A 15,544-nucleotide genomic window follows, 5' to 3' on the forward strand; every position below is an offset into this window, starting at 1 on the left:
GGGGGGGGGGGGCACACATTTTACCGCTTTGGAACTGTCTCTCGCGCAAACTATTCAGTTTAGAAAAAAATTATATTAGAAACCTTAATATCATTTTTGAAGACCTCTCCAAAGATACCCCACACGCTACCAAAAATGTTGAGTTTCAGTTCTAAGTATGGGGAGCAAAATTTATTGTTTTTTTTTTTCTATTTTTGTGTGAAAATCTTAATGCGGTTCACAGAATACATCTACTTATCAAGTTTCAACAGTATAGGTACGGACGGACAGACAGACAGACAGACATGACGAATCCATAAGGGTTCCGTTTTTTGCCATTTGGCTACGGAACACGGAACCCTAAAAAGCTTGTAAAAGCGGCCCAGTTATGTTTCTCTAGGCTAGATATAATACAAAATAGTTTTACCATTTTGTACTTCTAATACATTGTAAGTTCTTCAAATTAACGTCTTAATATTACAAACATGACCCATATACTATATTCCAGTAATTTCCATTTGATTACACTCTCCGCCGTTCCATAAATACCGAGAAATACCAAGAAAATGATGCTTTCTTTCTGTATTACTAACATGAAAGACATTCACAATAATTGGGCAGTGACACCGGTGTAATTACGTGCTTATATGTTAAGAAGTAATGGGCCTTCTAATTATCTAATTTTAAAATTTATGACGGTGGAAGCATTCTACACTTCCACTGAACGTAAATATAGTTTAGATATAGTTAGTGTTTAGTATTGTAACTAAGGGACCCCATACATCCCTGTATTCCTTTTATTATTATTTTTTCTTTTTTTTTCTTTAATTGTATAATATAGTTTTTAAGTATTTTATTTGTAATTATATTTTTATGAAAAAATGACTTTCTGCCAAGTTTCTTGCGGCGCATTCTTCTTGGCAATGATGGTCTTTCCGAAAGCGCTGGTAGTTTAAAATAATGACGTGTAAAAGTGACCATTGCGGCCTATTTACTGAATAAATCATTTGAATTTGAATTTGAATTTTATCCTTGCCTATTCATAAACTTGGGAGCTAAAATTTGATCAAAAATATCTGAACACGCTTCTACGCCGTTAACAATAGAGTCGTGTTCAGATATTTCCGTCAGATTTCTTTTTTGTTAGAGAATTGCAGTAATTAAATCTACCTGTACCATACTGTAATTTACGTTATTTGATTATTTCATACCTAGGTCTGTACTTCATAATCGTATTCAATCTAAACTATTTAGGGTGAAGCCAGACGAGCGTAATTTTTTGAGTTGTCGCGTATTTTCGGTCGCGTAATTTTGGTTTCATATAATATGTACAACTCATTTTGAGACACCGTGTGGAACAAACTGAACTGTTGTATAAAACCGAATTAGGGATTTGTAAATATAATCGATTATGAAAATCGCATCTGCAATACCCCTGGTGTTGTGATCAAATTTTTGCTAACAAGTTTATGAACTCGACTGTACTAGCCGTGCCTTCCCTTCCCAGTCGGCCATAACGGATCTTCCCCGACTGCACACCGCAATCTCCTAAAAAGCATCTCATATATGCTGAGTGGGGTCCACTTTATACTATTCGATGTTATTTTTATTTTTTCCATCTAATGTATTTTTATGTGTATCGAATATGTGTAAATAAATGTTTCTCCCTCTCTCTCTCTCTCTCTCTCTCTCTCTATATAAATTTTGAAAACTAAAATCAAGTTAATAAAAGTTAATCCAAAAAAAAACTCCAGCGAATAGACTTAAAACAGTTCTGATATATGATGTGGACTGATTAACATTTTTTATTTTTTTATTCGACTGGATGGCAAACGAGCAAGTGGGTCTCCTGATGGTAAGAGATCACCACCGCCCATAAACATTTGCAACACCAGGTATATTGCAGATGCGTTGCCAATCTAGAGGCCTAAGATGGGATACCTCAAGTGCCAGTCATTTTAACGGCTGTCTTTCTCTCCACGCCGAAACACAACAGTGCAAGCACTGCTGCTTCACGGCAGGATTAGCGAGCAAACATTTTATGTAAATAAAATATCATATTACTTTCACAAACCAATGCTACAATCTACGGAAAGACTGACCCTCTGTTATCGGTTGTTAGGTTGCTTTTCTATTTTTTTTCCCAACAAAATTAATGTAAGTGACGCAGGATCCAAACGGAAAAGGGCAGTTTTGCCGTGGATTACAACAAATTATTTATTTGGTCATTGAATAAATAATAATTATACATTTGGCTTTAATAACGGGAATGCAAATAACAAACTGAGCATAAATTGTCTTAACATAGTGTTTCATACTAAAAAAAGGTCAATTACCTACCTCTAATTTTGTAAATGTAAATGTTGAGCAGGTTTTTGATTTGACATCGTTTAGTAACATCGCAACGGTGCGACAACCAAAATTTAATCTCAGCCTAAGCTAAATTAATATAAAACAATAAAACATCATCAGACGAAGGCACATAAACAGTTTTGATGAACTACACTACCTTACCTTGCCTCTGCGCTAAAATTTGAGAATTTTACGCAGAACGGTGTAGTTCAATAATATGGACCTGCACAAAGTAAGGCCTGAGTGAATTAATTATATAGGTGTATCAATCAATTACAATTTTGTGCTAGGTCCGTTCGTATCGCTACCAAAGTCTAACACTAATACTGATCAAGCACTACTTCTTACTTCATTTTAACACACTAGGTTGGCAAAGCATCTGCAATCTGACGCTGTGTATATCTATCTTCTTCTTCATTTCGTATTAAAGAAGTCTATACTTTACCGAAGTTACGCGACCAATTTTTGATATAATTACATCTGCAATGCTTTTTCAATAACTAGCAAACTATTTCCGAAATAACGTCACATTTTGGCGCATATATCCGAACTTCGGTCGGGTGAAAACTGACGTTCCGCGGTTGATAACGTAGGAACGTGGCGTAATTTTAGCAAATATTTTACTTGAGATTGAAATAGCATTGCAGGCGTAACCACTTCGATAACTAGTGCGCAATTTTCGCACTTATTAGGGGAGATAGTTTCTGGAGTGACGACGACAAACTGCAAGGCGAGGTTTTGGCAGGCCACCAACTGCCGGTGGATGCAAGTGGCGAGTTGTCGTTCTGCCCAGTTTCTTGTGGCGCATTCTTCTTGGCAATGATGGTAAATAGATAGATAGTTAGATATAATCTTTATTCTTCAAACAAAGACACGGCTTAGTAACTAAAGAGTCTTTGGAATTCGAATGGTCTTTTCAAAGCGCTGGTAGTATTAAAAAGTGACATATAAAAGTGCCCTTTGTGGCCTACTTGCAAAATAAACATTGTGTTTTTTTTTTGTAGTGTTGTACATATATGTACCAGCTACTTTACTATATCAACCGAATATGTCGAAGCGTAAAAGTGGCAAAATTTCGGGCGCGTAACTTCGATGCAGTGTATTTCTACACTTTAAACACTAAGGGTATGGTAGTGATGCCTTGCAAACATGCTGTTTGGTTACGTTAGTTTATCTCGTCGATGTCTGTGAATTGCAGCCGCACTTCGTACTGTGACCGGTACCAGATCCACCAGCCCAGCGCGTGTCTTGTCGCTGCTGACACTATCCAGCAGTAGTAACATACCTGCGGAAAGAAAACTCATCATCATCTTACAATTCCCAACTCATCAATTTATATTGCGCAAGAAAATTGCATTATCTTGGCCTATATGTGTCCCACTGCTGTGTAGGCTTCCACTCAGAATGATAGGGCTTCCCATGCGGGCCCATTTTGGGTTGGGAACTTTACACACACACCATTGAAGTTCTACGCCACATAAAGTCACCGTAAAGCTCGTGGTAAATTTCAACTGTAATTTCACCTAAGAATTTCAAGAGTTTTTCAGAGTTACGCGCCTGAGTTGGAAACTACGTTTCTCTACTTGAGATGCTATAGCCCAAACCATTTGGCCAGCAAGGCTTGCCTCGTTCCTTTAGTAATAAATAGTAGATTGTACAACAAGAGCATAAAACGAGCCATTTTACCCGAGGCGTTCATATAGCCACGTGGATAAACACCTCGAGGCGTTTTACACTCTGATTTTCACTCGGATTGCGAGGAAATAAAATAGCAACACGCACTCCCGGACCAACACCGCATCAACTCAAAATAATACACCATTTTAATTTAGTTAGACCTTCCAGAAATTTGATTTAAGTCTAAATTGAAATGGTGTATTATTTTGAGTTGATGCGGTGTTAGTCTGGGAGTGCGAACAGTGGAAACAAGGTACCTTTTATTTTTCATGCATAGCTATATAATTATATTTTTTTAGTTTTATTGATTTATTTTGATTGATTTCAATTGATTTTTATTTTTATAAAATAATCAAAAAAAAATCGGTTCTGGTATTTCGCCGGCCGCTGCCGCGGCACGCTCTCTTCACTCGCTCGGTTCGCGCACTGAGAGTCGCAGTTTTACCTAACACTCCTCGCTTCGCTCGTCGTCGTACCTAACCAGACCTACCTTAGTAGAATAGGTAGAAGCATTGAATTAAAGAACAGATCTATTTATTAGGTGACCGATCTATTATTTTGGTGATTGAATTTTGATGATCAAATTATAATTTAGGATACTGGTTTTTAGATTAGTACTAACTTGGTGGTGACTTTGAAATTATGTTATTAATTTCTTTTTGTTTGCTCGATCTTTACATGTATAGGTATGTTGGATTCCAAAAAAAGAATTGAGAGAAGAATATAAGAATTACAATGGATCTGATAACCTCGTTAAAATATCAAAGAAAAAAAGGTAGTCCGGTTTTTGTTGTTTTTTTTTTTCATTAATTAAGTAATCATTCTTTAGTGTCTGAATCTGAAATTAAGGTAGCAAGCCAGATTAACATTGTACATACCGTCTTACTTTTAATGTGACTGCAAAGTGACTTACAAGGGTCATACAGGCAAGAACGAAGGTCGAAGCCAGAGGCCAGGGTGTGACGTGGCTCTCCTGGGTCATCAGGCCGGCGAGGGTCCGCCCAGACAGCCAGGCTGCCAGCACAGCCAGGGGAGACATCAGCATTATGCCCAGGCTGTCCACCATCAACTGACAATAGATACAAGGTAACAAAAAGTGATTAAGGAGACTTTCGGCCCGGTTCATGTCTCATAATTTTCGCAAGTCATAATGTAATTTTTCGTCAAAACCATTTTCTTTTTTTGAAATAATTAAATGGTTCTTATCTGGAACTCTATGGTTACGTACGTTTGTTTTATAACCAAATTTCATGACTCAAGTTCACTGGTTATTATTTCGAGATTTTATCCCTATCCCGTGGGAATATCGGGATAAAAAGTAGCCCATGTGCCGACGCCCATCTACACACACACACATGCATACACGCGCGCACGCACGCACGCACGCACGCACACACGCACCACACACACACACACACACACACACACACACACACACACGCGTCATTCGTTTTGGTTGGTAGTGGTAGCGTCGTGCTTTCTTTGAAAATGAGCTCTTAGAGGGCCGGAAACGCATTAACATTTTGTATTTATGTTGGATTTGTATGTCATAATAATATAGTGGATCGATTGACGTATAATTTGGATCACAATATTTCACACATAGAAGGTAAGAATATTTTGTTTCATTAGTATAATAATTATAATTATTGAGCGCCTGGCTTTATAGATATTGGAAAACTTGATTGTGGCGATTCATAACTCAATCAGAAAACAATCAAACTGGCATGAGTAGAATGGAAGTTGTGGCCGTAAATAAGGTTTAGACTAAAACATCTATGACCGGAGCTGCAAAGCACTTTCCTCTCGAACAGTATAGTAAGTAATAAATAAATCTTTGCTCACATTATCCTCCTGAGACCCGGCGTCAAATGTTTAATGCAAGAATTTTAAACTTAATGATAATCAAGAATAGTTTACATTTGATTGGACATTATGTGCAAAATTTTGTACGCGGGGACTTAGGGAGGTTATAGCGTATATTATTCTCACAAACGCGAATAGTAACCAAATGTTGGTTTAGTGCTATGAAACGATATTGCAGGACATTTTCGGTTCAGCACTAAGGAGCGCCATAGCGCTCTTCTTAAAATACGCAAACGGTGCGGAATCGAGGTGACGTGCCGTAAACATCACGAGTTTTGTTCGGTTAAGCCCTGACGTTTACGGCACGTCACTGCGATTCTGTATTTTAAGCAGCGGTGTGGAGAGCATGCGATAAAAATGGTGCGCATACGATGCGTCACTGCGATTCCGTACCGTCACCGTTTTTAAAGCAGCGGTGTGGCCACTCCTTTAATTACCAGATTGTACTTATTGTTTATCTTTTTTCGAGCAGTAATGATGATGTATTGACAACTAGGCTACTTTTTTGGATTCCAAAATCTCAACCGCTATGTAACAGACATGTAACATGTTGTGTATGTTAGAAAATTTAAAAAAATATTATGGACATTTTGGTAAAATCCCGGAAACAGAATTCAACTGGCAGAATTAATAGTTCACGAGTTCGAAGCATCAATCGGATAGGATAGTGCAAAGGTAAAGATAAAGGCAACTCCTGTTATGAGTACCTCATGGATACAGGCGCTAACTGTTTCGGGAAACTTGTTTGTTTTGTTTCGCATATAACAAAGGGTGCGAAAATACATAATAATAGTATAACTCTTAATCCAGTGGAGGGAGAAAAATGCCAGCTGTACTGGATATTAAAAGTTCATTGTTTAGCGCATGCGTTAAGTGATCGGTATTATAATTATTAATAGTACATTGTGTCTTAAGGGCGGTAAATAAGGAATTACGAACGAGAGTCTATTAGAAGCCCGAAGTCGAAGACTGAGGGCTTTAATGAGTCGATGTTCGTAATTCTAGTACCGCCCGTGCGACATACAATGTTTTTCATCACATTTGCGAGTAACATTTTATATTTGTAAAAGAAAAAATATAATTCTTCCAAATATTGGCGACACCTTAGGCTGCGCTCTTGGCAGTGCCGCCCTCCGCCTCCTCCATGTGGTCCTGCAGCAGCACGCGTAACAGCTTCAGTACGGGCACCGATTCATTTACCGTCCTTGAGCTTCATGACGAGAAAATTAGTACGGGCAATGATTCATTTACCGACCACGGGTTTCATGACAAGCACATTAAGGTCGAGGGTTTTATTTGGGGGGTTGCAACCAAGGTAGCCTGCATGTTTCGACACTGTTTACGAGCAAGTGTGATAAAAAATAGATTTACGAGTCATCATCGTACTATAAAGCTGCGTTTCTTTCTTTAAAGCACTGTATTGCAGCTTCCACTACTTCTGACTCTTAAACTCACTCTTTTTCGATCCCTATCTGATAGCCTCTCATCCACTCAAATGCTGAAGTCCGCCTTTTCTTTTGGACAATAAAGAGTTTACATACACACATTAATCCAACTATTACGTATCGCATCAATCCGTGATTCTTTCTCAAGACTTAATTTTCACAAGACAAAAAAAATATCACCAAGTATGGGTGGTAACTGGAGAATCACCTTACGTAAAGCAAACCCTTAAATTCACAAAATTGAGAAAAGTTCATGATTCAAGCCTCGTCAGTACCTCATAGTCCAAAAATTTTTATAAAATTGTATATAAAAAAATAAGGGTGTTTTTTATAGCAAAAGGACTTTCAATACGAGTCTACGAGATTTCTCAGTCTAAAAAATGAAGATATCTTTTTGATTAAACATGTCTGCCCACAGAGCAATATCGGGTTACTAAATAATAGCGGGTATTTTTCAAGTCTCAATTATGGCTATATAGATGTTTTTTTACCGTCGAAAAATATGATTATAACCTGACGATATTTTTATAAGGAAAATTATTCAGAAATATTTAAGCTTGCACGTTTTGATAATGTTTCAAAGTGGCATATTGAAATGTAAACTTGAATATTTAGAAAGCGCAAAGTAAATTCAGTTTACTTAACTATTTAGAATTGTGTTTCTGTAGAAGCATAATGAAGTGGAGACAATCGACCAGTCATCGAGATAAAGCTGCATTTGCACCAAATATGCGAGGATGTGTTGCGAAGAATGTGTTTTTCGTGAACCAATAGCTTCATTTACCTCGCCTCGCTCCGCTCAGCTGTTTCCACCAAAGATGTGCTGTGCGAGGATGTGTAAATGAAGCGTTTCTATTGTTCAGTGAAAAACACAATCCCCGCAACACATCTTCGCACATTATTGGTGTAAACGCTTCTTTATTGTATCGTGACCTATTTCATTTGACATCGCCCAGATAAGTAAACGATAACTGTGCTAAGGTTCTAGGGTGGGTCAGGAACGAAATGGTTTGATAGTTAATACCTACGGTGCGCTACAAGCAATTAACACGTTGGCTGCCACGAGCATCACCGTACCGGTGCAATCAAAACCTCGATCATTTTCGGGGTTGTTTTGTTGATTATTTTGGAGGCCTACCTATTATTGTTACTTCAGTAAAATGCTTCGCAAATTTGTTCAGGTTCCCTGACGATGTTTTCCTTCACCGTAAAGCTCGCAGTAATTCTGAAATGTAATCTCGCACACGAATTTTGAAAAACACAGAGGACGAGCGGATGTAGAGCCGCGATTCTCTGCTCGAAAAGCCATAAATCAAACCATCAGACCACTTCGGACTTACAGTCAAGGGCAAAGATATCGACACGGCCAAAATTACAAAAATATGTATAACATTAAGGCCGTGTATACATATTTTTGCAACTTTGGCCGTGTCGATATCTTTGCCCTTGACTGTACCATAATATGATTGGTTCTATTCACATATATTTACTTTGTAAGTGATGACTAAACTTCTCACCTGCTTAGCATTCTGGCTCAGAATCCACATGACCAAAGCTTTCGGGACGCCATACTTATGTACCCGCCTGGTAACGTAGCGAGTGCCACAGAGCTCACAGCGCGTCTTCCCTGACTCAGTCAGCCATCTCTCCAAGCACTTGACATGAACTCTTCCCACCGTTCCTCGACAATTGCACGCAGAGATCAGCCGCCCCAGCTCAGAAGATAAGCTCTCCCCTCCGTGACATATTCTACACATATCATCCAACGAATGATCGCTATTCCTTTCATACTCTATCGTCTCATTCTCAATAAAACGGTTCTCTAAAACAGGCGGGTTGAGCTCCATTTCTTCCGCCCAATTTATCACATCGGATGCTATGGTTCTAGTCTTGAGTTCGGCTGCAGTATCCAGCATTACAATGCGGCGTTTTGGGCTGCGGACCTTCACGCGGTGCTGCCGTGGTTTGCAGGTGACTTGTCTCCCCATCCGTCGGCCTGGTGAGTGATTCGCTGCTGGTAGAATCTCTCTGGACACGTTGGATAGTGGAGTCAATGGTAACAGCTCGCTGGAAGAGCTGAATATGTTGCACAGGTCGATATTACTGGAACTAGCGGTAACGTCCTTGTCCACTAGAGTCATGCGAGTGTCGTTGATAGAAGAAGAGCTCTCGGTTCGCTCGGGCACCATTTCTAAACCGCTTGCTTTCGGGGAATTGGGCAACGTTTTGTTTTTCTGTCTTCCCATTTTTATTTTCATGTCAGAGATTGAGTGGCTGAAAGAAGTTCAGATACAATTGTAATTTAGCCTGGAGAAACATACTGCTGATGATTAATATCTCTTTCCATTAAAAAATCTGTATCTAGAGTTTTTTTTTATTCGACTGGATGGCAAACGAGCAAGTGGGTCTCCTGATGGTAAGAGATCACCACCGCCCATAAACAACGGCAACACCAGGGGTATTGCAGATGCGTTGCCAACCTAGAGGCCTAAGATGGGATACCTCAAGTACCAGTAATTTCACCGGCTGTCTTACTCTCCACGCCGAAACACAACAGTGCAAGCACTGCTGCTTCACGGCAGGATTAGCGAGCAAGATAGTGGTAGCAATCCAGGTGGACCTTGCACAAGTAATTGAAAAATGATAATGTCTATGTGGGCATCATAATATGATTTATATACGATTGGTGACAATTATGGTACAGTCGAGTTCATAAACTTGTGAGAAAAAATTCGATCAAAAATATCTGAACACGCTTCTACGCCGTTGACAATAGAGTCGTATTCAGATATTTTTGATCAAATTTTTGCTCAGAAGTTTATGAACTCGACTGTACGTAATATATTACAAGGAACGTAGGTAGGTACCAATTATTTTTGTTTCCGTTTAATCATACAAACATCAAATTTCAAATAATAATAGTAAGAAATATTCTGCATATCAACAAATTTGATGTTAAAAATCGGTCAAGCGTCAGTCGGTCTTAGAAAATAAAACTTTTCTAGATCTAGTGAGTTCATTTTTAAGAGATATAAAAGGAACCCTTAGTGTGCGAGCCCGGCTCGCACTTGGTAGGTGTTCATAATGATTTTCACACACTGGAAGTTTGTTATCCCCTCGTTTTCTTCCACTTCCCTATTCATTAAAAGTTTCATTAGCGAGTCTTATGAGAGAAAATTAGATCAAGTAAATTGCTTGCCTATCTTTTCTGTCATGTTATTCTTGACGTCTAGCACATGTATTTTCTCTGAGAAAATAAAGACCGCGGAGCAAGCGCAGCGCAGGACGTCCACCAACGAGATGGACGGATGACCTGGTTAAAGTCGCGGGTTCACGGTGGATGCAAGCCGCTTCCAACAGAGGCAACTGGAGGTCTATGGGGGGGGGGGCCTATGTCCAACAGTGGACGTCCTATGATGATGATGAATAAAGATGAGAAAATGCTCGGGGCTTGGCTATACGTGGGCTAAGCATAGTTTTGTTTGTAGGATGTCAAAGGGACATTGGGTAAAACACTGTTTAAAACTCTCACACACATAGTTCAGTGGTTAGAGAACCTGACTACGAAGCTTGGTCCCGGGTTGAATCCCCGGTCGGAGCATATACTTGTAAGAAAATATAATATCTTTTAACAAGAAAACCTAATCTTTTCTTCCTAAAAAAAATGTAAACTGTTTATTTCTCTGAAAATTATTTCTGTTTAAACTACATAGCTTAACTTCTAATCTTAATTCGGGTAATAAAGATTATTGGAGGTAAGGAGCTTTAATACAATTAGTTATTATTTTATTATTAATTGTTAGTATTAATACAATATAACATTATTAATTAGCAAAATAGGTAGAATAGACACATGTAGTTTATTTATTTAGTTAGGAAATATCGCTTGAGGACACGTCTTATCTGATTACCGGGTACATTTTCCAGTTTTATTTGTAGTTTACTTGGAAATCCACTTAAAATACTGGGCAGTATGCTCGTCCATACTCTTTGGCCATATATATTGTTACACCTTGGTCTTTTATGTGCAGGATAGTTAGGCAGACTACGTAAATAATCCTCCTCAATCCTAAATTCATACTAATATTATAAATGCGAAAGTGTGTGTTTTGTGTGTTTGTATGTTTGTCAAGAGATAGTTTATGGGCCAGGGAATGACATAGCCTACTTTTTATCCCGGAAAAATGCACAGTTCACGGGGAATTCCACGCGGGCGAAGCCACGGGCAAAAGCTAGTAATGTTATAAATGCGCATGTAAGTCCATTTGTTTGTTAAGCTTTATTATTTTCAATAACGAATGAAGTATCGCTCGAGCGTTGGAAAAGTTAATATAGAGATAGTTTGATACCCTGAGCTAGACATAGCATAGATTTAATCTCAGAAATATACATGGTTCCAGTGGGATTGCCTCACAGCAATGAACAAGTTCTTCTCAGACAAAACTTTAGCCGACGCAGAGCTCGGTCGCTCAGGTATTCAAATGTTTAAAAGATCACTGTGTGAGTATGTGACGCTGCTTGTTGACTGTACCTGCCCGGCGCGGGCGCACCCTTGCTTGTCGTTTTCTTTCCGTTACCATCATTCTGAACCAAAAATTTGCGTCGCCTCGGGTTTGGCATTTCACAAGAATTTTTTTATGTTTTTTTCAAGTTAATGTTTGAAAATCTGTTTAGACACACTATTAAGTCATTTTTGACGTTTCCTGGTTTATTTTTTTCTTGGCAGTTAGTTCTCGATCTCTTTGGACGGATTGTTAAAACAGAGCCGTTTCATTAAAAGGTTTTATTATAGACCAAAGAGAACATAAATGTAGATACTCGGAGCGTTTTCAGATTATCCGATCCGATATCGGTATCGAACGCCGATACCGATATTGGGGCAAGTAAAATGTATGAAATATGTACCTTGTCTTTCAGATTATCCGATCCGATATCGGATCATATTTCATAATATTTCGGCGTAGGATACCGATATCGGATAGGATAATATGAAAATGGTCTCAGGGAAGATAAATAGATAAAAGATACACGGGAACAAAAAGTAGGTACAAGTACACAATAGAAAGTATCCAGTTTAATCTAGAGCAGATCAAACTGATACTCTGATTTTCTGTGGATGGTTGCAAAATGGAAGTATACGTTTGTCTGTTTAAGCAATAGTACAAGTATGCAATGTTTGTACATACATGATATGCACTGCACAGGTCAAATTAATGATGAGCCAAAGATAAGTTTCCAAAATTGCGTAATTTTTCGCATAGGAAAATTTCGGAAACTTGTCACAATTTTGTATGGGGATTAAAACTTTCCGTTTTTTAAATTTTAATTTCCTTGTTTCTTGTGAAATTTTCCAGATATTTTCGAGAAATTTTCCAACTTTTTGGAAACTTTTTGCAACTTGCACATCTGTAGGTCAAATCTTGCAAGTTAAATTTGACCCACTTCCAGTCCAGTGACAATACATTAATCTGATAGCAAAATTCTGGCGGTCCGGCCGGGATCGTCGCTGCAGGGCGGAACTCCTCAACGGTCAATGGCATCGACTTGAAATTTGGTACGAGAATGTAGTTTGGATGACAATGCGAGAAAATTAACTAAATGTACAATCGGCAAAAAGCTTCTTTTAAAAATGTTTTAACAAAAACTTATTAAGAATATTATATGGAAAAGGTCAAGGTCCTAACATGGTAAGGTTTAGTGGGCGATAACCTTCAATGTGTAGACTTTGAAACAAATTATCCTTGTTTCTTGAAAAACATTTTTTCTTTGTTTCCTCGTGATTTACATCCACATCTTTTCTATTTCGGGAGCCGGTAAACATTTTAGAGTAGGTATTTGACTTTAATGGATTTTCAGTGCCATAAAATTAAATTTTCAGTGTCTGTCAAATAAAACACACCAGACATAGACCACGCAATAATAGACACACAGACACAGACCAGTGACTCTTCTTGAGTTGCTGGTACTTATGCGGCGGTCATTTCTCATCAGATGACCCCGTGCTCTTTGTTTCCAACGTGCTTCTTTGTTGACAACGTTCTAGTGACGTCATTCACCGCTATGACGGCGCCACTATCTCCAGAAATCCAAGTTTTTGCAGAGTTGTTGGTTCTACAACGACTTGTGCCACTTCTTCTTCTTCTTCTTCACCCTTGATTTACCCAATGCTGAGTATAAGGTCTCTTCCATTTTAGACCATTCTGTGCGGTCCTGAGTTTTCCGCATCCAGTCCTTTCCACCAAATCGTCAGCTGCCTCCCCACGTCATTCCTGAACCCCTTTCGTGGTCTCCACTCCAACAACTTTATTCGGCTACACTGAATAGGTCGGATATTTTTTTTATTCGACTGGATGGCAGATGAGCAAGTGGATCTCCTGATGGTAAGAGATCACCACCGCCCATAGACACCTGCAACACCAGGGGGATTGCAGATGCGTTGCCAACCTAGAGGCCTAAGATGGGATCCCTCAAGTGCCAGTAATTTCACCGGCTGTCTTACTTTCCACAAACACTGCAAACACAGTGCAAACACTGCTGCTTCACATGATTAAATAAAATAGAAAATAGATGACAAAAGAAGAAGTCAATTTTTGTGTGTAGATATTTCCAGTTCAGAATAACGTCTGTTGAGAAAAATCCGGCAAGAAACTCAACGAGGTATATATATTTTTAAACAGACGTATATTTTAGGGTTCCGTAGGCAAAATGGCAAAAACTGAATCCTTGTAGTTTCGCTATGTCTGTCTGTCTGTCCGTCCACGGCTTTGCTCCGAGACTATCAATTAATGCTAGAAAGCTGTAATTTTGCATGAATATATGTAGCAACTACGCAGACAAAATTGTAGTAAAAAAATGTTTAGGCGTCCCATAGACGTATTAGTGGGAGTGTTGTTTTTTCTCGACTAACCAAATATAAACCCGGATTTTTAATCCCATGGAAAAATTTAAACAAAGGTGTTGCCGTTATCGGAAAACATTTGCAGAATTCAAGATATTTTATTCTTTCCACATTTGCCAGAAATCGACTTCCCATTAAAAAACTGTATTTCTTAATCAAGATAAAAATGTTTCATATACTGATGAACATCTTTACTTCGGCATTTATACTTTGATATATTAATTTACAAAGAGAGTACTGTTTTCGTATGCATAATTTTATTTCTTATTCTGGTATTACACCCGGGTTTTTAAGCTGTGGGCCGCTCGACGCGAGACGTCACTCAATACTCTAACATTCGAGACTGAATTCGTAATCGTTTGCCAGTGACTCTTGCTATGTTATTTTTTTTATTGTCGACATTGTTGTTATATTTTTATTGAAGTTAAGTTGTTCATTGTTACGTTTTCGTTGTTTTTCGTTTATTTTTATATGAAAGGATGGACTCCGGTCCAAGTACTTCTCGGTCAAAAGAAGACTTATAAGTTGTCTCCCGTAAAAACGGCTCTTTTATCGATAATAGAAAAAAATATGGTAACAAAAGAAATTTTTATAATATTTCTAGCGGGCCCATACCTTCAAATCCCCTGAAAAGTCACTTTGACAATAACGAAACTTTGTTTAATTTTTTTCCTTGGGATTAAAAATCCGGGTTTAGTGTGTGTGGGGTATCGATGGACAGGGATTGGCAGAACGGATTTTTCGCCTCAGTTATCTGTTTGCGTTTCAACGTTAAAGTTCATTAAAATCAAGCGTCTTATTCTCTATAATCTAAGATGTTGGATGGAAAATTTTGAAAAAATGCAGGACGGTAGTATAAGTACCTATATCAAATTTGCAAAACTATAACGGCTAAGATTTCTTGAAAATTATTAGTAGTTTAAGAGTAAATAGCAGCCTAAGGTATAAAATACATATAACTAAACTTGTAAGATTCCGTAAACATTACGAAAAATTACTTAATTTTGAATATTGGGCGTGACCGACACGCTCTTTGGCCGGTTTTTAGCACAGTAAATTTGCTATTTATCCATGGCATAATTAAACATTTTATAATATGCCTTAGAAAATAATTGTCTTCTTAACAGCAAATCTGGTCGGAAAATGATAATCATGATTGTGTAGGTAAAATATCATTGAACTGTGTCAAAAAATGCGCACAAGCCCGTTGCGAATTGTATTTTCTAACTTGGTGATTATTACCATAGTTTAGCTATAGCTAGTAGTAGTAGTATTATAGAATACTAGCAACTGCATGGTTTGTTGAATACACTAACGCAAGGCTGGA

General features: G+C 38.2%; 1 protein-coding gene across 1 annotated transcript; it reads right to left on the minus strand.

Moving 5' to 3' along the window:
• Positions 1 to 2,039: 2,039 nt before the first annotated feature.
• Positions 2,040 to 12,011, minus strand: LOC141427097 (uncharacterized). Its single transcript, XM_074086330.1, has 4 exons — positions 11,851 to 12,011; positions 8,837 to 9,593; positions 4,922 to 5,077; positions 2,040 to 3,616 (listed from the first exon to the last, which is right to left on the minus strand). Exons 1-4 carry the CDS (start codon positions 11,937 to 11,939, stop codon positions 3,497 to 3,499), a joined length of 1,122 nt encoding a protein of 373 aa, XP_073942431.1. The 5' UTR covers positions 11,940 to 12,011; the 3' UTR covers positions 2,040 to 3,496.
• Between the last annotated feature and the right edge of the window lie 3,533 nt (positions 12,012 to 15,544).

This window comes from Choristoneura fumiferana, chromosome 4 (assembly GCF_025370935.1).
Source record: "Choristoneura fumiferana chromosome 4, NRCan_CFum_1, whole genome shotgun sequence".
NCBI lineage: Eukaryota > Metazoa > Arthropoda > Insecta > Lepidoptera > Tortricidae > Choristoneura > Choristoneura fumiferana.

Coding starts and splice junctions, on each gene's coding strand:
- LOC141427097 (XM_074086330.1), bottom strand. CDS start 11,939: ATGCCAAACCCGAGGCGACGCAAATTTTTGGTTCAGAATGATGGTAAC. Junction 9,594..11,850: donor GGTGCGCCCGCGCCGGGCAG/GTACAGTCAACA, acceptor AACTTCTTTCAG/CCACTCAATCTCTGACATGA. Junction 5,078..8,836: donor TGAGCCAGAATGCTAAGCAG/GTGAGAAGTTTA, acceptor ATCTATTGTCAG/TTGATGGTGGACAGCCTGGG.